We start from the raw sequence: 26,941 nt of genomic DNA on the forward strand, positions 1-26,941 counted from the left end.
TGCCTGGCTCCTGGGTGGACCTCCAGAGGCAACACCTCAGAAGCCAGGCACAATCCAGCCTGGCGGTGGGTCGAGCGGTGGGCAGCGGCTGCTCCCTCTACAGTCTGGCTCTTTCTCGGGTCTCTGCTGCTGTAGAGATGGAACCCCACATGGGATGTCGCCCACCCCACAAGGTCACTCATGCTCAGACAGGACGTTCTGGTCAAAGCCGAAAAACAAATCACCAGCATTCCACTCCCTGCTTTTAAAGGAAACTTAATAAACAATGATTATAACAAGACGAAAGGCAGGTAAAAATCAGATCTTCCACTAGCTCTTTCACTGGAATTTGTACATGAAGGTTATTTTTCAATGTGAATGTTTAGAAAGATATTTGACCCTGATACTGGATACACTGTATTTCAGATTGAACTGCAGACACCTTGGTAGGGACAGGGGAGGATATTTTCTCTTTACAGTCATAGGGAAGTCAGTTGGTGTTCTTGAGTTCACTAATACAATCCGCTTCAACAACTACCTAGAAGTCTAAATTGGCAACTATAGCCAGGCTTCTCTGCTTCTAAAGTGCATGTTGGGAAAGCGATTTCTCATCCAGAAGCTCCTTGCAGGGTTTGGTAGTGGCATTTAGCAACAACCTCATTTTTTAAAAAGTTTTTATTTATTTTTATGTGGTGCCAAGGATCAAAGCCAGTGCCTCACATGTGCTAGGTAAGTGCTCTATCACTGAGCTACAACCCCAGTCCCTCCATTTTTATACTCAGAGTAAACCCAGTTTTTTTCTCAAGATTTTATCTGTGCTGCAGGTTGAGAATGAGATTGCTTAACTTTCACTTACACATTCTTGAATACTCTGGATGTTGAGCTAGTATAACTTAGTTGTCCACCTCTCCTTCACCAGGCCATCAAAATGAAAGAAAATTGAGCACTCGGAGTGGGAAGGGAGTAAGCAGGAAGGAAGGGACACTTTCCAAAGAGGAGCTGCTGGGTTTAAAATGGGAAATACCATTGCTGGAACCGAGTGGAGAAACGCCATGATTTATTATTCTTTGCTCCACAGGCTTAGTCATTGGGATTTCATTATTTTTAAATAATCATATGAATGTACATATATATGCATACATATTTATGGCTTTAAAAACACTCATTGCATACCTAGAATATGCCATGAATTGTTCAAGGTATTAGGTATTTTCTCATTTAAATTCATTCTGGTGACCTCGTGAGGCAGGTGGTACCATCCACATAGGAAGTGAGTGGGAGTATGTCAGGTGACTTGCAGGTGGGAAGTGGTAAACTGACCCCAAGTAGCCTGCTTCCTGTTGAGTAAATGAATAAAAGAGGTCCAGAGGGCCTTGGAGCCTGTGGAATGTTCTGGCTCCAAGGTCTGTGTGTGTCAGGTAATGCCAGAGAAGAGTTCTACTTTGGCTCAGTTTTAGAGGTTCCAGCCCATGAGTGGCCTGTAGCTTTGGGGCTTGTAGGGAAGCAGCACATCATGGCAGAAGCACGAGGCACAGCCCAGAAGCAAAAAGGAAGAGACCAGGGTCTCACAGTCCCCCTTCAAGGGCATGCCCCCAATGAGCTGAGTTTCCACCGCCTTCCAATAGCACAGAAGGCTGGAGACAAAGACATACTTAATAAAAGATTGGGGGGGGGAGTCATTCTAGGTCCAACATGTAGCCGGAATGTTGTAACTCCAAAGGCAGGATCCGTAAGCCATTCAGCAATCTGCATCCATAGAGAATGCCACTGATCAAAGTGTGCTTAAACTAACAAATGATGCTACACGTGGGTATCATATTGCAGTCATTATCCCTCTGGGATGCAATCTTCTTGGAAAAGGAGTGATGCTTAGTCACAGGCCTGTACATTTGGAGGAATGCTAAACATCACAGGATATTCACTTGTGTGATCACGCCTGGTAAAAGCTGCAAGACAAGGCAGGAGTCAGGGCTTTGTTCTGACACCCTTATCCAGGAGAGGTCTAGTCCAGGCCCAAGCACCCCCTAGGCTTCACGTTGGTTCCCTTCACTCACGCTGGTCCCTCCTTCCTGCCCAGTGAAGACACAGTTGAGTGTGGGCAGCTCATACTGGCAACAGAAAACAAAGGTGCCCAAATAACCCATCTCTGCCACAGAGAACTTAGTATTGGTCTCAAAAACACTGGTAAGATTGTGAGGTCACAGAAACGTTGTGTGCTTAGATAAAAAGATTTCCTGTTCGCTTTTATTGGCTAATAATAACTCCTACAAAGTGTATCTTCCTTCCAGTCCCGCCCCTGAGATAACTAACCAATTTGCAGTTATTAACCACCCTCTACTTCCTACAAATACACACACAGGCTTTATTCAAACTTGGCATATTATAAAAATAATCAGCATGTGGATTTTTAAAGCGCACCATCCCTCCGGGTCACTACCTCCAGTTCTGCGGTTCTTTCTAATGGTCGCATTATATTCTGAAGCATGGCGGTCCTGGAATTAATCTTGTCTCCATCGCCGGACGTTTATATTTGTACAAGCTAATTTTTAACCCCTGTGGCTTCAGGAGTTGCAAATTGCAGCAAAACGGCACTGCGCGCACAGGCGAGGTTTGGCTAGACGTTGGGAGGACAGGACTAGCGAGAGGAAAGGACTGATGACAAGCAGCCCTAGGTGACAGGACGCGGGCGGACTCCCGGCCGCGGGAGCCCGGGCCCACGCGGCCGGCGCGTGCGCGGGCGGGACCCTGGCCCGCCTCTGCGCGCCGCCTTCCTCCTCCGGACGTCGGGGGGCGCGCCCGAGCCGGCGCCGCGCGTTTCCGCCGGCGCTCCGCCCACCCGGGCTCGCCCCGCGCCGCGATTGGCTGAGCGGCGGGAGCGCGCCGAGTCAGGGGGTGGGCCCGCGCCTGCTACAAAGCGGCGAAGGTCACGGCGCGAGCAGGCGCGCGCCGCCGCCCCGCGTCCTACTGCGGCCCGCGCCCCCTGCCCGCCGCCGGCCGCCGCCGCCACTGTCCGCGCGGGAGCCATGGAGGGGGTGAGCGCGCTGCTGGCCCGCTGCCCCACGGCCGGCCTGGCCGGCGGCCTGGGGGTCACGGCGTGCGCCGCCGCCGGCGTGCTGCTCTACCGGATCGCGCGGAGGTGAGTGCGCGGGCCGGCCCACGCGGCCTGAGCCGCCCCGCCCAGCCCCGAGGCGCCCGCGGAGGCCCGGCGGGGACCCGGCCTGCTTGCGAACGCGCGGGACCGCTCTGCAGCCCCACCCCCACCCCGAAAAGACCGAGTTGGGAACCGAGTCGGGAAGCAGCTGGGGAGCCCGGCCGGAGCGGGGGCTCCAGAACGTGGGGTGCGGGGGCTGCGCCCCACGCCCTGCAGGGCCGGAGGCCAGGGCCCCCTGGCGGCCTGCCCTGGGCCCCTTGCCCTGGAACCCCCGGCAGCGCGTCCGATGGGGTGATAATAGCTGGCACTTGCTCTTCTGCATGTCATGGCTCGGGCGACACGCTCCTCACATCGGCCATTTCAGAGGCAACCAGTGCTTCCTCCAGGAGAAGCCGAGAAACAACAAGCCAAATTGATGTCAGGAGAGGCACGTTTTGAACTGAAGCTGCCGGTGCCTGGAACCTGCACTCCTGACCCCTGGCTAGACTGCCTCCCGGAGGCCGAAAGCTAAGCTGCTTCAGAGGTGCCTGAGACTTACTGGGGCCACCCTCTGCCTTGCCAGGCTGAGATCATGCAGACCCCCACATCCACGTCCGGCTTCCCCCACCCGACTTTATGGTCAGGCACAGAAGTGGAAAGGCCTCTTGCTTCAGCAAGGCCTGGGGTCAGCTGTTTCCCCACTGATCCACCTTCCCTGGGCACAGGGAGAAAAGTGGAGTTTGAGACCATCCTGCGGACAGCACGGGGATGCACGAAGGTGAAAAGTGCAAAGGGACTTGCCCAGGGTCACTCAGCAGCAGGTGGCAGAGCGGCAGCTTGAACCCAGAAGCCTGACTGGCCGCATCAGGGGAGAGACAGGCAAAAAGGAATGGGGTGGGTGAGTCATGGAGACCTAGAAGAGGTAGCAGGTGTCTCTGGAGGTGGGGCTGCCTCCTGGGGAACTGAGGGAGCCCCCAACTCAAGGGGTCGCTCACCCTATATCTCCACATGTTCCATTCCTGCCCCATTTCTGGAAGCTGGAGGGGCCTACAGGACCAGCAGGTCTGAACCAATACTTGTGGGCCTGAGGCAATTTGCTCGGATTCCCTTTGCTGCCTGTGGGCAGCAGAGCTGGTCCAGAGCCAGTTCCTCCTGGACAGCAGCACCTCAGTAGCCCAGGATTGGGAGCATTGCCGAGGAACAGTCTGCACCTGCTCCCTTGGGTTTAGTGTGATTGCATGTGGCTAGGGCTTACTCCACGCACTCGTATGTCTTGTGCTGCGACTGTTCCCAGGGGCCATTTTCCCTTCCTGGCCTGCCATCCATGGCTTTCATTCTGCGAGAGATAAGACAGCATGAGTGGTCTTGGTGAGGTGCAGGGTGTATGCCAGAAGTCCCTTTGTGTCCCTGAACAACACCATAAGGCTGAGGTGTAGTGTTGGGACTGTCACGGTTGTTTGGGCTGAGGACCACCGGTCCTTCCCAGGATGCTCTTAAGATGTCCTCATAGGGCATTGGGCATCATCTGGAGAGCAGTCCAGCAAGTGGCTTCATGTGCCTGCTGGAGGGAGGACACTGACGGGGAGGAATGATGTGGAGCAAGTGTCTCTTGACGCTAGGTCAGCCTTGCCCTGGGCTTTAAAGCTGGCTGAGATTCCCAGGAAGCGGTCAGTTCTCTAAAGGCCCAACTGAGTCTCCCTCACCCTTGAGTCTTCTTGCCCCAGTTATTGTTAATGACCAGAGCAGCTGCCACCCTGGGCCACAGCTCCAATGGCCAGAAACTGTTATTCTCTCATCTTACTCATGAGAACACACAGCCCTGGAGAGGTTGGTCTTCCTGCCCCGTGTCACAGAGCCCCGTCTACACTGCAGCTGTCAGCCCAGCCAGGCCTCATGCTCTGCATGCTCACTGAGCACCTGGGCTGCCTCTCTGCACTCACAGGCAGCACAGCCCCAGATTACACTTCCCTGGCTTGCTCTCCCCTGTGTCCAGGCAACTGATGGCCATCACCCCACTAACCCTGCACCTCCCTCCCACTAACCCTGACTCTGCTGCTCAGGTACGTCTTGTCCCCCCTCATTGAGTTGCCAGGATTTGCAGGTACTTCCGTGCACCCATCGAGTGCTGCCTGGGGCTTCCAGCAGCATCTGTGGGTGTTGATTGGGATGAAGAGGGGGCAGCCTCCCCCAGTGCAGAGCACAGCCTGTGGCGGCGTCCAGAGTCCCTCTAGGGCCCTCGTGTTGCCACTTCCCACCACTCATGTCCGGGGCTGCGCACTCAAGCTGAGCAGAGGCTGTATCCTGGGTCCCTATACCTCAGGTGGTCCCCGCCTCTGCCTGTCATTGAGTGTACCCACTCTTTTCTTGTGATACTGGGGGTTGAACCCGGGTGCCTTACCACTGAGCTCCGTCCCCGCCCCTTTTTGTTTTTTGAGGCAGAGTCTCACTAAGTTGCCCAGGCTGGCCTCTAACTTGTGATCTTCCTGCCTGGTCCTCCAGAGTAGCTAGTATTACAGGTGTGCACCACCACACCTGGCTTGAGCACATATGCCTCAGGGTGAGGGCAGATGCCCTGCATGTTGGCTGCTTTCCTGTGGCGTCTGAGTTGTCACTCTTGTCCTTATGCAAGGACCAAGTGGAGCACTTTGCTAGTCCTTGGGTCTCTGCAAACTTCACATGGTGAACTGATAGGTAAAGAGCCTGCCCCACGCCAGGTCTGTCCTCAGAGGAGTAGATTTGGGGGTTTCTGCCTTGCTGTTGGTCGCATTGCTGTGGGCTTCACTGTGCTTTGCTTGGGCCCTGGCAGTGCCCAGTTGCAGTTTGATGCTTGAAGCAAGCCCTGGAGGCTCCTTGGATCCTTACGGACAGGTGAGGTAATCTGTGTTGCCCACCAGCATGTGGAAAGGCAAGAGAGCCGCCCTGTGAGCCCAGCTCTCCCAGGGCCTCAGAACCAAGCCTTTTCGCAGAGACCAGCCTTTCAGACCCCCCACCAGAGCCTGCTTGCAGTGCCCAAGGTCACAGGTGACATGGCAGGCCCTTGGGCAGGCGTGTGCTGCTTGGCCTGGGGAAGACTGGTGTACGCATGGACTTGGAGCTTCTCGGATGGCACCTGAGCCACGTCTGGTGTCTCCTTCACGGGACCCAGAGCAGGGTGCACACCCTGACAGGTCCCTGGGCCAAGGCCCTCACGTCATGGGCACACTGTACGAGTGGAGGCACCTGAGGGCAGGAGCTTTGTTCTAACTAAACCTCTGGGTCGGGTCCATGGAGTGCTGGCATCTTCAGAGGCTCCTACGCATTGTTTGCCTCTCTCTGTTCTGGGCTCGTGGCGTGCTGAGCTTGCTTCTGCCGCCTTGGCTGTCTCAGCCCCCCTTCCAGCATAAAGGTGACAGGAGCTAGGAGAGTTGCTTCCAGGCCCACCCACAAGCCCCCAAGCCTCCTCCTAAAGGGAGTGACTGGTCTGAGACCATCTTCCTCCCTTACGTAACTGTGTCACTGCGTCTGTTCATCTCAAACCCTGTCTGCCAGGTGTGGTTTGTCCTAGAACCGAGCCGTGGCCAAGCTGTGGACTGTTGACTGGGCGGGGAGACGTGGGCCAGCGGTTCATGAGGGAACTTTGAGGGTGGGGTGGGGACCTTTCTCTGAGTAGGAGCCAGGCCAGGTGAGGCTGGCTCAGCCACTGCCACAGTAGGTCTGGCAGAGGTAGGCCTTGAGCGCAGGACTGCCGGGCCTGCCTGGGAGGTGACCTGAGGTTCCAGCCAGTAGTCCCTCCTGTCACCCACACACCTTTCAGGGCTGTCCCCACAGGAGGCAAGTGCTAGCTTGGGAACCGCCTGGCCAGGGTGGTTGACAGCTGCTGTGACCACAAAAGAATACCCCTGCCCCCACAGAGTTAGCTGCTGGCCTGGGACCAAGCCTTCCCTTCCAGGCTGGGAGGGACCCTCCTAGGGCCCCAGCCATTTTCCCAGCAAGGGGCTCCCTGGGTGAGGGGCTTCCTGAGCAGGAGCCTCCCTCGCTGTTCTCCTGTCTTTGGTTCCCGGGGTGGGCACTGGGGTTGGCCTCCCCTTCAAACAGACCATGGCTAAGGGGTCCTTGCTGGGGTTCGGGGGGTGGTCATCACCCAGAGATAGGGAGGGTGGTACAGAGCCTCATCATTGGCCTGGGAGGGCCAATGAGAAAAGTCACACTGCCTGGCCACCCGCTGTCAGGACACACTCCCCTGCACAACTACGAAGAGGCCTGTAAAGTAGGTACAAATTAATAATCAGGAGTGCTAATTGCCCAGGCCCGCCAGACCACCCACCAGTGGATTCCACACCTCCAGCCATGGCTGGCCTCTTGGCCTCCTGTGTTACTGTCCCCATTGTTGGTGCCCAGTGAAGCCATCTGGTGAACATGGGCCACCTGCCGGGCTTGGCGCTTTCCCACATTCCTTGGTTGGGTCCTCCCAGCAGCCGTTCTGGGGCAGTGAGTCTTAGTGTCCCCATTTGATAAGTGAGGGAATGAAATGGGGATGCCAGGAGGTAGGGTGACCCTCCCTGAGGTCACGCCAGTGAGCACAAAGCCACCCTGCCTGTGCTGTTGAAAGATGCAGCTGTTCTTTGTCATGATGAGGGCTTTGACCTGATCTGGGGCAGGAAGGGGGTGTGGGGCTGCTGGTGGCACACCCTGGCCACCCTCTGTGGACCCTGTACCCTTCCCTATGGAGCCTGGTTCCTTTTCCTCTGGCCTTCATGGCCTTTATGTACTTTCCTAGACCCAGCATCCTAAGCTGGGAACAGGCCCTGTAAGGGCAGCCCCCTTGTCCCCAGCTGACAGGTGATAGAACTCCTTTATTCTATTCATAGTCAATGGAAGGGCACAGAGGGCAAGGCCAGGCAGCAACAGCCATACCCTGCTTCCCAGGGGCTACCCTTAGCCCAGACCAGTGGTCCTTGGCACGGCAGGGCACTGTGTATCCTGTGCCACTGGTCCTTGTAGCATGCAGGCGCCGTGGCTACCAGCCCTGTTCCTGTTTCACAGACGTGAGCCCTGAGGCTGGGAGAGAACCTGCCACTCCTCCAGGATGTGGACGAGGAATGGCGAGGCCAGGACTCTAGGCTAAAGCAGCGACCTCCTTCACTCATGTCCTTCTAGGTTCTGGGACTGAAGGGGTTTGTTGGGTCCTTGTGTGCCTCCCCTCCCCCAACAAGGCCCCACAGCCAATGAGGCAGATGGTGGGGGACAGGGGACCCAGAACACAGATCCCCCAGTGTCTGGGCCAGGATTATCTTGAAACCCCCACCTGTCGCCACATGTGTGACCAGCAGGGGCCACTGGGGTCCTGCCCGCCCTTGTTGCTCCACTAGGAAGGCTGGACCCTCTCCCAGCAGCTGTCACTAGTTCCTGCCCCTCAACTTCCTTGGCTGTACTTTCTGGAAAGCATGGGAGACTCCCTTCCCTCTGAAAACTCTGGAGAGCACCATTTCTGCAGCCTGGGGAGGGACCATCCTGAGTCGGGCCCCAGGTCATGGGGGGGCTGGTGGCCCTGTGTCCCCATGTGGATGCACTGGAGCCACTGGATCGGGTGAGTCTCCAGCTGCTTCCTGGGAGGAACTTTGTCTGCGGTGGCCTTCTCGGCTGGTCCTTCTGGCCCGGCCACAGCATGTCCAGTCCGAGTTTCCTCCCTCCATCAGCTTTCCTCCCACAGCAGGCCTATATCTCCAGCTGAAATCCTGTTTCTGGTGCCCTTTCCCTGGTGACCTGGGGCAGGACTTCGGTGGCCTTCCCTCTCACAAGTCTTGAGGTCTTCTGGACTAAATCTACTGTCCTTGGTCCACAGGGTGAAGCCAACGCACACAATGGTCAATTGCTGGTTCTGCAACCAGGACACGCTGGTGCCCTATGGGAACCGCAACTGCTGGGACTGTCCCCATTGTGAGCAGTACAACGGCTTCCAGGAGGTGCGGGCATGGGTGGGTGGCAGGTGGGCATTTGGACAGTTGGGGCTGGTGCTCCTGAGGCAGCACCTCAAGGCCACATCCCAGGGTCGGTGGGCCCCATGTCCTCCCTCCATTGGACCCTGAGCAAGGTGCTGGCATCTCACGCCTGCCTCACTGTTGTCCTGGTGCAACACCTTCATTTGAGGAGGAGCAGCCAGGCCCAGGGAGCCGCGGCGACTTCTCACATCTCACCACTACAGGTGGCAGACTTGGGGTACACATCTGCCGCTCCGGCAGTATGTGAGTGAACGAGTGTGGCCGGCTTCCAATGAGACTTGACAGAGCAAGCAGGCAGCCGCTCCCCGGCCGCTGTTTGCAAGCTGGGTTCTGAGGGGCGAAGCCAGAGCCAGGTGTGTGCGCGAGCGGCAGCCCCAGGCCCTTCCTCGGCACCCCGGCCTTCAGGCTTCCATCTGAGGGGTTGTCAGAAGAAAAGCTGCTGCTCTTTGACGGAGAGAAAGAGTGGGAATTCAGATCCTAGAGTGCCCTGCCGCTCGGAGCCAGCCAGCCAGGGCCCAGGAGTGGGCTCCCACTAACAGGAGACCCGTGCTCCTCCACAGAACGGCGACTACAACAAGCCCATCCCTGCCCAGTACATGGAGCACCTGAACCACGTGGTCAGCAGCGTGCGCACGCCCCAGGACCCCACGCAGCCACAGCAGTGGGTGAGCAGCCAGGTCCTTCTGTGCAGAAGGTGCAGCCACCACCAGACCACCAAGATCAAGCAGCTGGCCGCCTTCTCACCACGGGAGGAGGTGAGCCGTGTGCAGGGCTGCCCTGCACAGGCACCGGCTGGGTCCAGCTCTCTGCCTCCAGCCCCAGCCAGCCAGACAGCCATTGTCTTCCCGAGTACCCAAGGCCCTTTCCCTGACCCTGCGCTGGCCACATTCCAGGGAGTGTGATTTCCTTCTCAGCTGGAACCAGACCACTTGCTCTCCCTGACTTGTCATGGGAGCCTGGGAACACCAGTGGAAGCCCCAGGGATTGCTGTTCCAGAGGTTTTTGTCCCTGGTCAGAGGGAAATAAGAGTTTTGGACTCCGCCAGGCCCTGTGAGACCCATCCTGTACCCATCCTTCTAGGGCCCTTTGCCCATTGGCAGCCTGGGCATTTCCTGAAGATGAGGGGTTCTGGGGATTGAACCCAAGGGCTGTACCACTGAGTTCTACCTCAACCCCAGCTTGGGCAGTTCTGAGCTGGTGGGGACACTCATAGCTCTGGGAGAGGAAGGAAGCTCGGCATTGCTAAGAAACTTGAAGTTAGGAGTTAGACTGAGCTTTGTTGCCCTGGGCCTCCCTCTGTGAGATCCAGGGATTCGTCCTGCTGGACCCCACCCCAGACCTTGCCTAGCCTGTGGTCCTGTGACCTCAAGAGGCAGATCCCAGCAAAGGCCCAGAGACACTGGCTTTCCGAGGTCCAACCTGAGAGGGAGAGAATGGAGTGAGCTCAGGCCAAGCAGGGAAAGACTAGGGTCTGCAGAAAGGGGAGGAAATGGGGACCTGGCACGAGGTGTCTTTTCTGGCACACTTGGTCTCAAGAGATCAAACTGATATCCTGGCCACTCCAGATGAAGAGGTACAGTGCTGTCTCTCTGAGGGTGCTAGGAACAGGACTTGTCTTCTGGGTTATTCCAGAAGCTAAAAGACCCATGTAGTGCCCCACTAAGGCCTTGGCCCAGCCTGCAGCTCTCTAATGTAATTTAGACCATCCGTCAAGGGTAAGGGCAGGCCCTGAGCCGGGGTGTCCATCTGCCACAGAACCAGCAGCAGCCTCGAGCCGCCTCCTGCAGCTTGCCCACCTTGCAGGAGCTCCAAGCTCCTGCAGCACCTACCTCCAGGTGCCTCTTGGAGCAACTGAACTTTGTTAGAGTACTGCTGTCACCTGCGCCCCTGCCCTGTGCTGTCCCTCACTCTCAGGAGCCTGCGTCACCATTCAGTGGGGGGGTGGGGGTACTCGCCCATGGTCACCCCCTTGCAATGGCAGGACCTGGTTCTTAACCGGGGGAGCTCGGGTGTCCACAGACTCCAGCCTCTGTCCCCACCCACAGGGGAGGTACGACGAGGAGATCGAGGTGTACCGCCACCACCTGGAGCAGATGTACAAGCTGTGCCGGCCATGCCAGGCAGCCGTCGAGTACTACATCAAGCACCAGAACCGCCAGCTGCGTGCCCTGCTCCTCAGCCACCAGTTCAGGCGCAGAGAGGCTGATCAGGCCCACGCACAGGTCTGAGACTGGCATCAGGGACTTTTGGGGCTTTGGGTCTAACAGGAAGCCCCAGGCAGAGGGCTGGATCTCAGTGACCCTTCCTGCGGAAACAGTCTGCCCTTGGAGCCCCCTTCCCACCCTGTCCCCAGGTCCCTTTGTCACCAGCCAGGGTGTGTGTTCCCAAGGAGAGTGACCTGGATCATGATGCTTTGGTTGATTACATGCCCAAGCATGGGTCTGAGTGGCACTTGGTCAAGGTCATCACATGCATTCCTCGTGACAGCCTTCATGGTTCCTCTTAGGTGCTGTGACTCCTGTTGACAGACCTGGGAAGGTGGAGAAGTGTGCACAGAGCCCCACACCTGCTGGGCACCAGTACCAGGGCTTAAACCCAGGAGCGTCTGGCTTAAACTACTAGTTGTTATCACAGTACTTAATGAAATACGCTGGTCAGAACTAGATGTGCATCTCCGTGGGAGACACTTGCTGGCACATGCAAGGTTCTGGATTTGCATTGCACAAAAAAAATTTAAAACCTTAAGAAGCACATAGTAGCAGATACGTTTAGAAGTAAACACCGCCCCCTGATGTCCTGAGATGTGCCCTGGGACACTTGGTATGTGGTTAGTGGTCTGCAGCTGAGCCCCTGACCCACAGCAGGACACCGGGTGGACTCTTCCTCAGACCTGTGGTTCTCAGCTACCTGCCTGGTCGCCTGCACTGAATGACTTACAAGTATTGTTTAACTTAAGTTTTCCCGGTGCTAGTTAAAAGCACAAGTGAGAACTTGACAAAATAAGTTTGGAAAACGTATTTGGAGGAGTAAGGTCCCCACAATGTGAAAAAGATTATTTGAAAGGGAAGCGAGCCAGGTGAAAGGGTGCCCTCCCAGGTGAGCTGGGGGCAGGAGGAGGCGAGGCGGGGGTGTGGGAGCGGGGCCTCTGAGCATCAGGCTCTCAAGTGGGTACCATGGGGCCCTGGCCCACACCCCGCCCCCCTGGAGAGGGCACTGGTGGCCGTCGGTGGTTCTGTGGCACCTTACTGACCCATCTCTCTTCCTCCCTCAGAACTTCTCTACAGTGAAGGCCCCAGTCCAGGTCATCCTGCTCCGCGCCCTGGCCTTCCTGGCCTGTGCCTTCCTGCTGACAACTGCGCTGTATGGCCCCAGTGACCCCTTCACCCCAGAGGCCGCCCTGCCCCCAGCTCTGCCACCTGGCAGCAATGGCTCAGCCATGCCGGACAATGGCACTGCTCCTGGGGCTGAGGGTTGGCGGCAGCTGCTGGGCCTGCTGCCTGAGCACACGGCAGAGAGGTTACTTGAGGCCTGGGCCTTTGGGCAGAGCCACCAGATGGGCATTGTACTGCTGGGCCTGCTCACCTGCCTGCTGGCCATGCTGCTGGCCGGCCGCATCAGGTACGTGTGGGGCCGCGGCACGGTGGGTGGGGATTTGAGCACTACGCTGCTCTGGGAGCTGGGAGTGAGAGGCCTTGGTGGTGCACAGCCCTGGGCTGAGCTCCGCCATGTAGCGAGACAAGACCCGTCCTTCCTCCCGGGACCCAGGTCTGGCGGGTGAGACAGGACAGCGAGTGACTTGCCCTACCAGGGCCAGTGGCACCAGCGCTTGCCCACTGTGACCTGGGTCCAGCCACTTCACTTATCTCCCTCATGCTCCTAAGTCAGGTGGCAATGACCACCTTCCATGTGGTCTGTGGGGCTCAGGCGAGGTCCTCTTGGACCTTGCTTCCTTCCTGAGTGACAATAGGCCCACACTGCTGTGTCCACACAGTGGCCCAGGAGGTTTCCTTAGCCCCCTTGCACCAGCTGAGGAGGACCACCCACCCGCTCTGGCTCCGCTCTCTGAGCAAGGCCCGGTGTGGATGGAGGAGGCAGGAAGTGACAGGGCTGGGGTTCCTGCCTTGCCCCTTGGGCACTCACCTGCCCCTGCTATTCCCTCACAGGCTCCGAAGAATCGATGCCTTTTCCACCTGCCTGTGGGCCCTGCTGCTGGGGCTGCACCTGGCCGAGCAGTACCTGCAGGTGGCCTCACCCAACTGGCTGGACACTCTCAAGTTCAGCACCACATCCCTGTGCTGCCTGGTGGGCTTCACGGCAGCTGTGGCCACAAGGAAAGCAACGGGCCCACGGAGGTTCCGGCCCCGAAGGTCAGAGAAGCAGCAGTGACTGCGGGGGGAGGACAGGTGGATGAACAGGCCCAGGGTGTGGCTCATGCCCAGAGCAGACTCCCCTTGGTCTCATCTTTTCTTACCTGCCTCACTCCCCTCCACCCAGCCTAGAGCCCCAAGTCCAGTCCAGCCTCTCCACGGCCCCCCTTTTCTTTTCCCAGCACCACCAGGCCCCCAGTTGAGGTGCTGCCCAAGCGCCCCGTGGCTGCTCACCACCACTACCGCTGAGACCCTTTCACGGCCTCGGTGGCCCAGTCATGAGCAGCAGCACCCTCTCTGCCTCTGACCCCAGCCCCGCCCTGCTACCTGCAGGCACACGCACGCACTGCCATAGCCCTTTCCTGGCTCTGACTGCACAGGGTGAGAGTGTCAGGCTGAGCCCTGACACAGGGCAGGGGTGGTGACTACCTGCTGAACCCTTGCTGTGTGACCAGACCACTCAGGCTGTTTGGCAGGGGAGGTACCACTCAGAGTGAAGGAGGGCGAGAGCAGAATCACCACCCTGGCCCCACATAGGACCTCCTGCCTGTCTGTCCCTTGGTCCTGCTTGTATCTGGGCTGCTTCTTGGTCCACTACCCAGCTCCCTGCTCTAAGACCTTCCTGAAACCGCATGATCCCTCCGCCTCCTTCCCCAGGAATGGGGAGCGTACGTAGCTCTTGGGCCTAACCTGGCCTTAACCATGATTTGTGAGATCAGCCTCATCCCAAGGTGGACAGTAGGAAACTTGCTGCTTCTTGTGGTCAGGAAGTTCCTTCTGGACAGCCAGGCTGTGCTGGGCTTGCCCAGGGTGCTGAGACCTAACAGTCTCTGCTCATCAGTTGGTACCTGGGCATTCCTTGCACACCCTGCCACTCCTTGCCCTGCCCGCTGGGCCACGGCTGCCCCTCACTGGCTGGCAAGGGGCAGGACTGGAGTGCTCTCTTTGGCCCTGCTCCCCTGTGCATGGGATGTGGCCCAGCTCCTCTGCCGAGCCCACGTGGTGTCTGGGAGAAGCTCAGGTTGCCCCAGTTCTGCACAGGTCAGGGTCTCGAGGGATCCAGAGGCTGGGTGACACCAGGTCATTGCCACCTTGTCCTCTGGCTCGTCACTCACTGGTTTCCTTGTAGCGGCCCATAGGCTGCTGTCCCTCCTGCCCTCCGCCGCCCCAGGGAAAGGCGCTCCTCACTCGCTGTTTGTCCTGGCCAGGCTCTTGCTGTTCCTAGCCTCAGTTAACCATCTGAAACAACAGGTGGGCCTCTGGGGCCCTGGGGTGTTGGCTTTCGGGGACAAGGGTCACGTGAAGTAGCACATGGGGACATGCTCTGAGAACTGGGTGCTGTCCAGTGCAGAGAGGTCTTGGCTGTGCGTCTGTGTGCACAGGCCCCAGCGAGAGTGGGGCCGAGGCTGGCCTGCCTGGTGTGTTGCCTGTGGTGGCCCCTGAGTAGGCCATAGACTCCCTCCAGGGCCATCTGTCCTGCACTTGTCATTCAGCGTAAGCCCCCCGCCCCCCCGCGACTGGCCCACAGTGTGCCAGCTCTTCCACCCTCTGCGTCAGAGCCCAGGGAGGGCAAAACAGATGACACGTGTGAGGGGCCACCAGCCGCCAAGGCCTGAGGGGGTGAATAGGCATGTGGGAGATGGCTGGTCAGCTTCAGCGTGGAGCCCCACAGGGAGCTGGAACCTGGGCCCAGGCCCACCATTGTGAGCTGTTAAGTAGACCTGGGAGGCCACCCCACCTCTGGCCTCCATACCAGAGTAGTAGCTGACATCCTGCTCAGTTTCTGCAGGTAGTGAGCCCAGGTCAGGCAGGAGACCACGTGGGTTTCTGTGGCCTTCTGTGACTTCAGACAAGGCCTGGCCATGCTGGACTCGGCTTATTGCTCTGTGAACAGGGTGAGATGAAGCTCCTCAGGAAAGATGTAGACCAGGCCACGGCCCTCTGCTTAGCAGTGAGGAGCGGGGAGCCACAGCTGCCCCTGCAGCTTCATCTGCCTCTCCCCTGGCCTTGTGAAGCAGCCTAAGGGGGAAGGTGCCCGCCGTCCACCGCGCGCTCTTGGTGTGATGTGAATCTCCTGTTCTCAACGTGACAGTGTGGTGCTGATTTCTGCGTTCTTGGCGGTGGGCAGGAGCAGGATATGTGTGTTTATTTAAATTATTTATAATAGCTGGAGCCAGCTCTGGCTGGCAGGGATTCCTTACCAAGCAGATATCTCTCCCACCCTTTGGTGGGTGTGAAAAGACATGTGTGGGTAAGGATTCCTGGCCTTTTTAGAGTTTTGTGTGACTTTTAACTGTCCATTGAAGTTTCCATTACAAGTGCCGGCACCTTCCAGTATTAATGGCAGCAACTGAGGAAGTTCAGGCTTCCCTGGAGCGGGGCATGTTGACTGGGGACCACGGTCAGAATGTCCCGGGTCGGGGTGACCATCCCTGCTGAGATGTGAGGGAGGTGGGCTCAGCCATCGTCACCTCTGGGCTCTGGAGCAGACTGCAGGACCATCCTCCCGGATCCCTCAGCCAGCCCCGCCCTGCCAGGAAGGGCCTGTGAACTCTGTCTGCGACTGGTGCCAAGTCTCGTCCGTCTTGTGTAGGAGTGTCGGTGATTGTCTAGTGACCCCTGATCACTGTAAACGCCACTCTGGCCATAGACGTCATGTTTTAAATGCTGTGTTTTCAATAAATGCCTCCCGGGCCCTGCTATTTCCGGTTGGCCTCAGGTACCATGTCTTTTCCTGTTTTCTTTCACGTTTCTTCAGAAGGGCCTCTGCCAGGGCTGGGCAGCGGGGAGGGCTTGTTTGGGGTGTAGGCATGTACACAGGGGTCTAGGTGGGAGGTCTGGATGCTGGTGACAATGACGCCAGATGGCGCAGGGGCCACCTCTCCTTGTTCGCCTTGCTACATATTTTTCCCATCTCAGTAAACAGCTGCTTAAAACATAATCTCTCTCCTGCTCTTGGCGAGGAGGGGCAGAAGTCATGAGGCTCCTCATGTGTCGGTCAAGACATGGCTCTCCAAGTCCCCGTCTGAGGTGGGTTTGAGCACAGGAGCATTTGTGTCTGCACAGCTCTCTGGAGCCGGGCAGCAGGTTCCCATAGCAGGAGGATGCTCTGCCTGGTCCAGAGCAGAACTGAGCCCAGCAGAGACCACAGCATTTTCTCTGAGGGCCGCTTATCCAGTGTTGTCATCTCGCATCACAGCAAGAGGGTGGTCCTCCAGCACCCCACGTGCCAACGTTTCCCATGGCACCAGAGTCAGAGACATCTCCTGTCAGATGGTTGGGATTCTTGGGTTTGACTGGGGGGGCGGGGGGCCCAGGTGTGAGGAAGTGCTGGAGAACGTGAGACCACACTGGCGAGACGCCGCTGCTCCTTCTGGTGTTGACCCTAGGGGCCAGGAGCCTCTGCTCCCAGCTGGCCACCTCCAAAACCCATAGCCTGACAGGGACCCTCTCCCATCTCTGCATCCCTAACCACGCTCACTAGTCCCTGGGGTCTTCCTGCTCCAGAGTCACCCTTGGCTCCTGGCCTTGAGAGGAGTGGTCGCAGGAGGCCCAGCATGGAGTCCTGCTGCCACCTGCTTCGAGGCCCACACCCTGCTGCTGTCGGGCGTTCCCTGCTGGCTCCCTAGTCTCTTTCTACCGAGGCTCCTAAGTGATGGGGCCAGTAGTCCACAGGTCCCAGCCACTGCCCTGCATTTGCCTACCACGTGACGTTACAGTCCCCAAATGAGAATGCCAAACCTTTTTTCTTTTCTTTTTCTTTTTTTTTTTTTTTAACCTTATTTTTTGGTGCTGGGGCCTTGCATACACTCAACAAGAACTCTGCCCCTGAGTGGCACCCTCAGCCTGCAAACTTTTTGTTTAGAGGCAGAGTCCTCCCCAGAGTTTGGCAAGGAGCTGGGCATCAGGCCTGAAGGACAAGTCAGCAGGTGGAGCCGGGGTGCGTCCAGCCTGGGCCCAGTTGGCCAGGCCCCTCTACAGTCTCTGCCTCCATGTCCCATGTTCTGCAAACACTGGGCCTCATCACTGGTTCTGAAGTCCAGGCGGCCTCCTGGTTCTTTGCAAAAGATGGTCACGTGATCCTCCAGGGAGTCAACAGCTGTCCCCGTCCTTGCCTTACAAAACTTCTTAAAGAGACAGAGGAGAGAAATAGCCGGGAGAGTGGTGGTAGTGTACCTAGCGATCCCCTGAGCACTCGGTCGTGACGGCACGGGTACCTTAGCCAGCCCCAGCGCACCACGGGCCTGAGCCTACCCACCCATCTGTTGCCACATGGTCCGCTGGGCTCCTTTGTCCCTTGGGATCGAGGTAAGGCTGGGCACCCAAAGCTCCGTCCAGACGGCAGACTAATGTATTAACTGCCTCTGTCCTCTCTCCCTCTGTAATCGGGTGCCTTAATCGGAAGCATGGTTGACACTCTGGCCTGAGGCCACCATCCTGTTGTGTGATCTGTACCATTCTCAAGTTAAAGAGACACTGTCACCTGTCTTTCGGGCAGCCTTGCGGTCGTTCATGGGTCTTTTCTGAGCTCGAGTTTGGTGTGCATCCCCTGAGAGCCCGGGGTGCGAGGCCTGGCCACCTCTCCCTCTGCGCCATGAGGGGCTTCAGAGGAGCATCCGGTGTCTGAGACCAGAGACCAAGGGAGAGCACCAGGCGGCCTTCAGGAGCCCTGCCCAGGGAGCACAGGCCCCCCCGAGCTCTCTCGCCTCCCCGGGTCCCAGCCCAAGTGGGAGACCACCCAGGGTGTCTCCTGGGCTCCACTGCTCTGCTGGGAAGCTCTGGACAGAACAGGAAGTGGCAGGAAGGAGCCCGGGTCCACTGAGCCTCACTGAGCAGGCAGCACCCGGCTGGGTTTTTGTTTCAGGGCACTGGGGTTGGCGTGAGGTTGGCAAGGGCGACAGTGTCACTTTAATGCCGAGACTTGTAGTGGAGGTAGTTTGCTGTGAGCCTGAGGGGGTGGAGGGGCATGCAGGGTGGGCTGGGTCCTGCCGGCACCTCCCAGCCACCCGCTCCTAATGGCGCAAGTGGACAACTGCTTTCCTGCTTCAACTAACGCACGCCTCCTCCTGTGGGACCCCGACTCAGGCCCTCCTCGCACCCTGGGAGAGGGCATGGGCCCCCGCTGGGCAGGCTGCCTCCAGAACCTTCCAGGCTCACCCTCTTCCTCTCTCGGTGCCCAATGGGCCCTTGCAGGTACTTCCCAGGAGACTCTGCTGGCCTCTTTCCCTCCAGCCCCAGCCTGGCCATGCCTCACCCAAGTGTCACAGGCTCCTCACCATCCCTGTTCATCCCCACCCCGCCCGGCTTCCTGCCACTCACCAGTCAGCAGCTGTTCCGGTCTCCCCGTCGGGCCTCGCCCTCCTCACTGCCAGGCCGCCTCAGCAGGGCCCTCTCCCTGGGAACCATACCCTCTCTGACTCGTGCAGGTAAGAGGCACGCCGGTGTCCTGGGCAAGCGCAGGCGGGATAGTTGGGCTGGGACCTGCTGAGGAACGGATGGGCCTGCTCAGCAGCTGCCCTTGGCCTCAACTCCTCTCGGCCTCCAAAACCCAGAACAAGAAGCAGCGTGGTCACGGGTTAAATGAGGGTGTACGGAGGGTGCTCAGAAGGGCCACAGGCACCCTGGGGCCTCCGTAAATGTGAGCTCATGCTGGGTTTTGCCTTTTCCTACCGTTCTTACATCTGTCGTTCTGAGCAGAGTCCTGGGGATGGGGACATGGGTCCTCAAGGGCAGGGTTTCTGTGTAGGTCAGTTGCATTGGGCAAGCACTTGGTGCTCATGGACTTCGAGGGACCAAGGCCTGTCCCTGACTTGAAAGATTTTGTCTCACCCTCGCCTTTCCGGGTTGTATCTTCTGAGTTACTCGTAAATTAATTCAGTGTTAAGCTGCGCAGGGCCCTGAGTGCCTGAATGATCCCCTCTCGACTTTCAGAAGCCTCCCAGTGGAGTCGCCTGGCGTGGCTTTCTGAGTGCCCAGGGAACTTCAAGGCAAAATATGGGTGCATCTTGGTTAATTCGATTTCTCTCTACTGAACTGTGGGTGCCAAGCTTGGTAAAGTACAGTCAGGCCTCACTTAAGCCCCTCAACAGTTTCTCCCGGTAGGGGGTGCAGCTCCATGTCAGCCCCCTCTGCTCCCCAGTTTCCTTAGGTGACTTGCCTGAGGTTCCACTGCTGCTGAGAGCCGGGTAAGCCCAGGCTGCGTGGTTGAGATGCTGCGGAGTAAGTGAGGGTCACCCTGTTTGTCCCCGGGGAAGACACAGCTCAGGGCCTTCAGAGGAGCAGGAGGATGGCATTGCCCTTAGTACCGGTTCGGGACTCGGGGTATTCAGGCGCCAGGTTGCTGGAGGAAAGTGGCTGCTGCCTTTCCCCAGCAGGGAATTGTTCTGAGGCGACCAGAGCCCCTGCTTGTCGATGCAGCCACAGGCAAGTCACAGCCAAGGACTGGCCCAGCACAAGCTGGGCGCTGGTGGGGCCTGTGGCCCTTTGTGAGCAGCACCTAGACTGAGGGTGTCCTTGGAATGCCCTAGACCAGGACCCAGACCCTGCAGCCAGGAGTGTTTCGGGAGTTCCCTCAGAAGGTGAGACCCCCCGCCGGCAGGGGCCCAAGGCTGGGGTGGGGTCTAGTCAGGGAAGGGACTCCAGCTCCCAGGCCTCTGCGGGACAGACCCGAGCCTTTGGTGCTGTCTTGGGAAGAGGAGTGCTTGGTTCTTCACACATGACATGGAGCGGGGGGGCCACTGTGCGCACTGCGATCCCAGCCCTTGATCCTGGGGACTCAGGAGGCTGAGGCAGGAGGAGCAAAAGTTCAAGTTTACCTGGACATCTTAGCCAGACCCTTTCTCAAAATAAAAAGTGCAGAAGGGCTCCATGGTGGCCACTCGCTCAGTCCCCAGCACTGCAAAAAACAAAATGGAAATGAGGCTGGGGCGCAGTTCAGTGGGCCCAAGTTCTGTCCCCAGCCCCCAAAGTAATAATGATATGCTCCCAGGTAACTGTTAATGGCAGGGACCCCCCCGTGAGGGCAATTGCTGCTCCTGTGGTGTAGGGTAAAAATAGGTGGAGCCCTGACTCCGCCCACTGCCCACTCCTCCCCTGAGAAGGCCCTGCCTGGCTGCTGGGAGTCCTGCCAGGCTGGTCCAGGGCCCTTCCCAGCCAGCTGTGATGAGGATCATCTTGTGGGAAACGGAAATGCCGCTGCACCACTGGGAGCGGCTGAGGCCCCAGGTCCTGGCTCCCTGCAGCCTGAGGCCCCTGCCCTAGGTGGGTGCGTGCCCTTTGCTGCGCCCTCATCTCCTCTGACTGGGTTGGAGTGAGTGGCAGTTAGCTCAGCGGAGCGCTCCCCTGGCACAGAAGGCTCTGGGGCCGTGACAGGGTACAAGAAGAGCAGTCAGCCTCGTGTCTGACACAGGCTCCTCAGCAGACTGGCCGCTGGTGTCATTGAGGGACTCTGACAACTTCAGAGGCCTTGCTGCCCCAGTGTGGTGGTTGGTGGTCAGGCTGCTCGCTGACCTGAGACCCGTGGGAAGGTTTCGTTCTCCCCCTAAGCAGTGATGTCCCTCTCTGTCTCCCATGGCCCAGACAGGCAGCTCTCTGGTGGAACTTGGGTTGTGGAGGCAGACTGTGCCGAGGTGCCAGGCTTGCCAAGGCTGAGCACACGCCGAGAGTGGCACAAACTGAGGGACTTCCGCCTTGAGCCTCCAGGAAGAAGAGTGGCAATTCTAGAGCCAGTGCAGGTCTTTGCGGCAGGGCCTCCCACCCGAGGACAGCAAGCAGTCTCACTGTCCCCAGCAAGGACACAGAGTGGCCATCCTGAGGTGGCAACAGAATTCCATGGGTCTCTGAACATCTGGTGGCAGTGGGGTCCCAGGCTCCACAGCAGGAGTGGGCCCGAGGAAGTGTTCTGGCAGGTCTCTACCTCACATTCGGGAGGCTGTGGGCCCAGGGTCAGGCATGTGGCCAGACAGCCTTCCTGCCTTGCTCCCTCTGCTCTTCCCTGCTGCTCTCCCAAGGCCTCAACCCTGCCTGCCCAGGGCAGAGATCCTCTCCCAGCATGTGCAGACCTGGTCCTGAGGACTGACTGGCATGCCTGGGTCTTGTGCTCACCTTTCCCAGCACATGGGCTGGCCTGGAGTGTTGGGCCGGGGGCCCCGGAGCACCCGGGGAAGTGGGCAGCAATCGGTCCCCACAGCAGGGCACATGGCACCCTCCAGGTCTTCTGTAGCTCTCAGCAGGTCATCTGGGGGGACATAAGATACTGCCTAGGTACACTGGTTTAGGAGGCAGTGTGGGGTGCCCTGTGGGGTCCAGCACAGGGGGCAGGAGCTGGGGTAGTGAAGAAGAAGAAACCCAGGCAGCTGAAGAAGCGGCACCTTGTGTGGAAAGCACGGCACAGCATGAGGAGCCCGGGACCTGCTCACCTCCCAGGGCTCTCCGTTTCCTTATCTTCAAGATGGGCACGTGCCAGGGTACCTGGGTGGTGGGTACCCGGTGGTGCCTGAGGGATCAGTCAGATGCCCGTGTTTTGGGAAAGCTCAAGGTGATAGCGCAGCTCAGGCTTCAGCAGGACGCCCAGGGCGGGGGTGAGGGGGAGAGGTGGCGCCCGTAGTCACAGGCCTGGTGCATCCTGCTTCTCTTTCTGTCCAGACTCAGGGTACCTGTTCAGCGGGAGCCGCCCGCCATCTCGGGTGTCTCGACCAGGGGAGGTTCCTCTTTCAGGTAAGAGAACAGGAGCCAAGAGTGGGGACAGGAAAGTTGCCAGGGGCCAGGGAGGCCCAGGGCTTCCAGAGCTTAGTAGCCCGAGCGTGAGCTGTTCACACCAGCCCTCGGCAAGAGACTGCCACACCCGGCCCCGGTTTCCTGGGCTGCGATGGGGTCATGAGTTACGGGACGGAGACATGCTCTGGGCACAGACCACAGCTGCTGGGCCAGCAGGTCTGAAGGCAGGCTGCGTTTGTCCCTACCCAGCCTTGTCTTCAGCCAGAGGATGTACCAGGGCTTCGGGCAGAAACCAAGGGCAGGGGTGCGTGACCACGGCTCCATGGCTGCCCTCCCAGCTCCAGCAATGCCTCCGCTGCTGCCTGCATCTCCTCCCCAGGACCACGACCCGCTGACCCGCTCCCGTCCCCTCCTCCCTGCAGATTACTTCCCGCTGCTGTCCGGGAGCTGCCCCGCCTCGCGACTCCCCTCCCCGGCGCCCTCCGTGGCCAGCTCAGTGACCTCCAGCTATGGCTCCCTGCGCCACCGCAGGCCCCTCATCAGCCCCGCCCGGCTCAACCTGAAGGGGCAGAAGCTGCTGCTGTTCCCATCGCCCCCCGGGGAGGCCCCCAACACCCCCAGCAGCTCAGAGGAGCACTCCCTGCACAACGGCAGCCTCTTCCCCATGGAGCCACCCCCGCTGCCGCAGAGGCAGCCCACGCAGGACAGAAAGCACGCTGTGGGTATGTGAGGGCACCAGGCACCCGTGGGCGTGGCCTTCAGCGCACCTTCCACCTGGCAGGGGCACCAGGAGGCCAGCCACGCTGTGACGGGGCTGTCCCTAGACATTCCCAGGCTTCCCCAGACTTCCCCAGTGTGACTCTGGTGGCCTTGAACCCCTAGGACATTGTCCTCTACCGGCTGGTTTTATTTTTTTCTTTTGCAGTTAACTTTCAGGGTCCTCCATTCTGGATCCATTGAGAGTGGTCATGTTCGGCCAGGCTGTGTCTTGTCACAGACATTTTTGTTTTGCTCAAATGATCTTGTACTGCAAAGCATTTTAAAAACGTTCAGGTCCAGACGTGGTGCACACCTGTAAGCCCAGCAGTTCAGGAGCCTGAGCAGGAGGACTGCAAGCTCAAGGCCAGCCTCAGCAATTTAGCAGGACTCCAAGCAACTCGGCGAGACCCTGTCTCAAAAAATACAAAGGGCTGGGGATGTGGCTCAGTGGTAACGTGTCCTGGGTTCAGTTCCCAGCACCAAAAATAAAAAAAATGTTTAGGCCCAGGCTGAGGATGGAGCTCATTGGTAGAGTGCTCGCCTTGCCCAGCATGAGGCCCTGGTTTAACCCACAATGCTGCAAATAATAATGAATAATAAAAATTTTTAAATGTCTAGGACTGGGCATGAGGCTCAGTGGCCAGTGTTTGCCTGGCTGTATGAGGCAATCCTTGGCACTGGGAAGAAAAAAAAAAAAAATTTTTTTTTTTTTTAATTAGGCTCCTTTAAAATCTTATTTTAAACCAGGGATTGAACCCAGGGGCACTTAACCACTGTGGGACATCCCCAGTGCTTTTTATTTCTTATTTTGAGACAGGGTCTCACCAAGTTGCTGAGGCTGACTTCATACTTGAGTACCTTCTGCCTCAGCCTCCCAAGTCACTGGGATTATAGGTGTGTGCCTTTAAAGTCTAGGACTTTCACGAAGATGTGCAGATTTCTCGTGCCTCTAATAATGGCGGAAGTTCCAACCACCCTGTCTGAATGCTGGCTAGCAGAGGTCACCTGTCTCCAGGGCTGCCCTGCTGCCTATCCCCCTCCCCTCCAGAGTCCCACTGTGGGCATTTGTCTACTGCTCTGATCTAAATCCAGCTACCCATGGCAGCCTAGCAGCCAGGGTCCAAACAAGGTCTGAACAAGGGCCTGGCCTTCCAGTGCCCAGGGGAGGTGAACGGGCTGGGACGGGCCGGCCCACCACTTCCAAGGACAATGTCTTGGAATGCTTAAAGTGGAGCTGCCCACATGGTCCCTGGGGGTGAGCTGTGAGCACCCACGGAGACACTCGCCCCTCTCTCTGCAGACATGAGATCAGTGCCAGAGAGAGGCAGCGCCTGCAGCACCCGCTCCATCAAGAAGGAGGACGAGTCTTCCCAGTCCTCCACCTGTGTGGTGGACACCACCACCAAGGGGTGCTCGGAGGGGGCCGCCGGCTGGAAAGGTCTGCACCCTGGCTGTGGGAGGGCACGGGAGGGGACAGGCCCAGAGCCAGAGTCACCTCCTGGTGGCTACAGAGCTCTGGCCTGAGTCACCGGGAGAAAGAACCCTCGAGGGCACCACAGTCTTCTGACCGTGAAATCTTCCCAGTGCCTCTGGTCCAGAGTCTGGACTCAGAAGATGGCCCCGCTTCCTGCCAGGACGGGTCCAGGCTACACCGTCTCGGAGGAGTCTCTGGCCTCAAGTGTCTACTTAAATTTAACTGAATGAAAATAAAATAAAGAACTTGGGCTGGGTTTGGTGACACGCACCTGTAATCCCTGCAACTCGGGGGTATGGCAGGAGGATCACAAGTCCATGGCCAGTCTCAGCAACTTAGTGAGACCCTGTCTCAAAATAAAAAATAAAAAGGCTGGGACGTGGCTTAGCGGTTAAGCACCCCTGGGTTCAGTCCCTGGTACAAAAAAAAAAAAAAAAAGAGCTTGGTCCCTCAGCTGCCCTGGTCACATTGCCAGTCACAGCGGCCACACGTGGCTGTGGCTGCCGTGCTGGACGGGCAGACACTAGAGACTTCCCACCTGCGGCTGGTCTGCAGAGCTTGGGCACCTCCAGGCAGCAAGGCAGGGGCACGCGGCTTCGGGCCGCGGCAGGGGCTGCGCCGCTGGTTCAGACCCGCTTTGCTTGCCAGCTGGGCCGTGGGTCCGTCAGTGGAGGACACTGGTTTCTCCCTGGCCCCCAAGTGAAGGGCTTTGAGCTGACGCCGTCAGGCAGGTCTGGGGCGTGACCTTGCGCCTTGGTGAGGACAGAACCGAGTCACTGCTCGCTGCCTCCGAGACCCGGCCACCCCCTTTCCTTGTCTGAAACTCGTGTCATGGCTGTCCCACGTTGCCCAGGGATAGGCCCGGGACAGCCTGTCTGGCTTGGGAAACGTGCACTGCGGGAGTCAGGGCTCCATGGAGGATGGGCAGGGCCCAGGTCCTCCATGGTGGGGACACCCTTAGGGACGGGGACTGAGTGACCCCACCGGGGTGTCTTCTGACTGCTGTCTCTCCCTGCACAGGGCGCTTCGGCCCCTCGCTGGTCCGGGGCCTGCTGGCCGCGAGCTTGGCTGCCAACGCCCTCTTCACCTCCGTCTACCTGTACCAGAGCCTGCGCTGACCCGTGGCGTCCTGGAGGGCAGTGCCCAGGTGCCAGCTGCTTCCACCACTGCCAGCCTCAGAAGGCTCCCAGGGCTGCACCTCGGCCATCTCCAGGGCCTGGACCTGCCAGGTCGTGCGTTCTTGCCCTCAGGACCCCCTTTCTCCTCACCTGACAGACTGTCCGAGGCCATGTTCCTCGCCTGCCACCCACTTGGCTGATGTGGGTGTGTTTGGTGCTGACACTCTGACACTGAAGCCCGGGCCCCTCCCCGCTGTCCCGCCCTGCCTGACAGAACGCCAGTGCTGCTGTACCTGCAGCAGGAGGCCAGGCTGCCCGACCCCTGCCGCCAGCTGAAGGCCCATCTCTGTACTGTATGCTCCTGGCACAGGGACACCTCAGAGCCCCACTAAGATAAGGCCCCTGGGATGGTCCCTGGGTCACCACCCCACCCTTGTCCCCTTCCAGAGAGAAAGCCTCCCTGGGTGAGCCCTGAGGATGGGCCTTGTCCTTCCTCTCTGCTGGCTTCAGGCAGAGGTGGGCAGATGGGGCGCCTGGCTCTCGGTTCCAGTGCCCACCCTCCCTCTCCCTGCAGACCCTCCTCCTGCCCATGCACCTCCCTAACTGTGAGTTCTGGTGACCTTCCCTGGAAGCAGCCTGTTACTCTGAGGATGCGGGGCCTCCCTTGTTGCCCAGGCCCTCCCTCCCACACTGCCCACCCGGTCCCTCAGCCCCACATGAACTACAGATCTCAGAGGAGATTGGACCCCGCCCTGTCCCCCCTGGGCACTTGGCTCCTCTCAGCCCGAGACCCACTGTCCTACCCTTTTGTCCTCCTGTGCCCACCTGGGTTCCACATGACCCCTGTCTCCTGGGCCGCCTGACTGGCCACCTCCGCCCCGCTCCCCTTGGTCCCTGCCACCTTGCCTCGTGCCATGGCCCATCTTGCCTCCGTGCAGGGAGGATGCCTGACAGCCTGTGGGACGAGTGTCCAGGTGCTGGAGCCCCCGGGCCTCGCCCCAGGCGTGCATGTCTGTCTGCCTGTGATGCCGTGTTTGTGCCGCTGGGGGGCCCGGCCGCCTCAGTGAATTCCGGGACTCTGTGGGGAGGGGCATGGGGCAGGAGGAAGGGTCTTCACTGTCATTCAGGGATAGAGTTTAGTTTTATTTTTGTACACATCTTGCCAGGTTGGGCGTTTGCTGACCAGCGGCCGCCCCCAGCTCTCCCTCCGGGGGGCATTTTCTTAAGCCCGGTGCTTCCTAGTCCTTTTTAACACGCGGGTCGCCACCCCCGCCCGGGGAGCCCCTGATGCTGTGTCCTGGGCCGTCCACCGCCCTGCACGTGGGACCAGGGTGGTGTGGGGACTCAGTCCAGCTGCCAGAGAGGGTTCCAGCACGAGGTGGCACCTCTTGGTCCCCGTTGGTATAGTGGGCGTGTTGCGT

The 26,941-nt window shown here is 58.8% G+C and overlaps 1 protein-coding gene and 1 long non-coding RNA gene across 8 annotated transcripts; one reads left to right on the plus strand and one right to left on the minus strand.

The window, feature by feature from the left end:
- Window positions 1–2,867: 2,867 nt before the first annotated feature.
- Window positions 2,868–26,774, plus strand: TMEM201 (transmembrane protein 201). 4 transcript variants are annotated; one of them, XM_079117950.1, is made up of 11 exons: window positions 2,868–3,115; window positions 8,931–9,051; window positions 9,648–9,842; window positions 11,133–11,309; window positions 12,359–12,705; window positions 13,251–13,454; window positions 18,648–18,880; window positions 22,098–22,169; window positions 22,592–22,891; window positions 24,229–24,366; window positions 25,423–26,774. In XM_079117950.1, exons 1-11 carry the CDS (start codon window positions 3,003–3,005, stop codon window positions 25,518–25,520), a joined length of 1,998 nt encoding a protein of 665 aa, XP_078974076.1. In that variant the 5' UTR covers window positions 2,868–3,002; the 3' UTR covers window positions 25,521–26,774. The 4 variants fall into 4 exon arrangements, with proteins under 4 accessions (XP_078974076.1, XP_078974078.1, XP_078974077.1 ...); XM_079117952.1 differs by lacking the exon at window positions 2,868–3,115 and adding an exon at window positions 3,326–4,007; XM_079117951.1 differs by lacking the exon at window positions 2,868–3,115 and adding an exon at window positions 3,326–4,003.
- LOC306648161 lies at window positions 10,918–25,048 on the minus strand. Of its 4 annotated transcripts, XR_013760310.1 has the most exons (7): window positions 24,941–25,048; window positions 20,964–21,263; window positions 20,270–20,349; window positions 18,774–18,938; window positions 13,228–13,473; window positions 11,454–11,617; window positions 10,918–11,171 (listed from the first exon to the last, which is right to left on the minus strand). It is a non-coding gene; the product is annotated as an uncharacterized lncRNA (long non-coding RNA). The 4 variants fall into 4 exon arrangements; XR_013760311.1 differs by lacking the exon at window positions 24,941–25,048 and having other exon boundaries at window positions 18,774–18,935; window positions 20,964–22,091; XR_013760312.1 differs by lacking the exon at window positions 24,941–25,048 and having other exon boundaries at window positions 11,486–11,617; window positions 20,964–22,091.
- Window positions 26,775–26,941: the final 167 nt, after the last annotated feature.

Source organism: Sciurus vulgaris (genome assembly GCF_902686455.1).
Source record: "Sciurus vulgaris genome assembly, chromosome: 1".
In the NCBI taxonomy this organism is placed as follows: domain Eukaryota; kingdom Metazoa; phylum Chordata; class Mammalia; order Rodentia; family Sciuridae; genus Sciurus; species Sciurus vulgaris.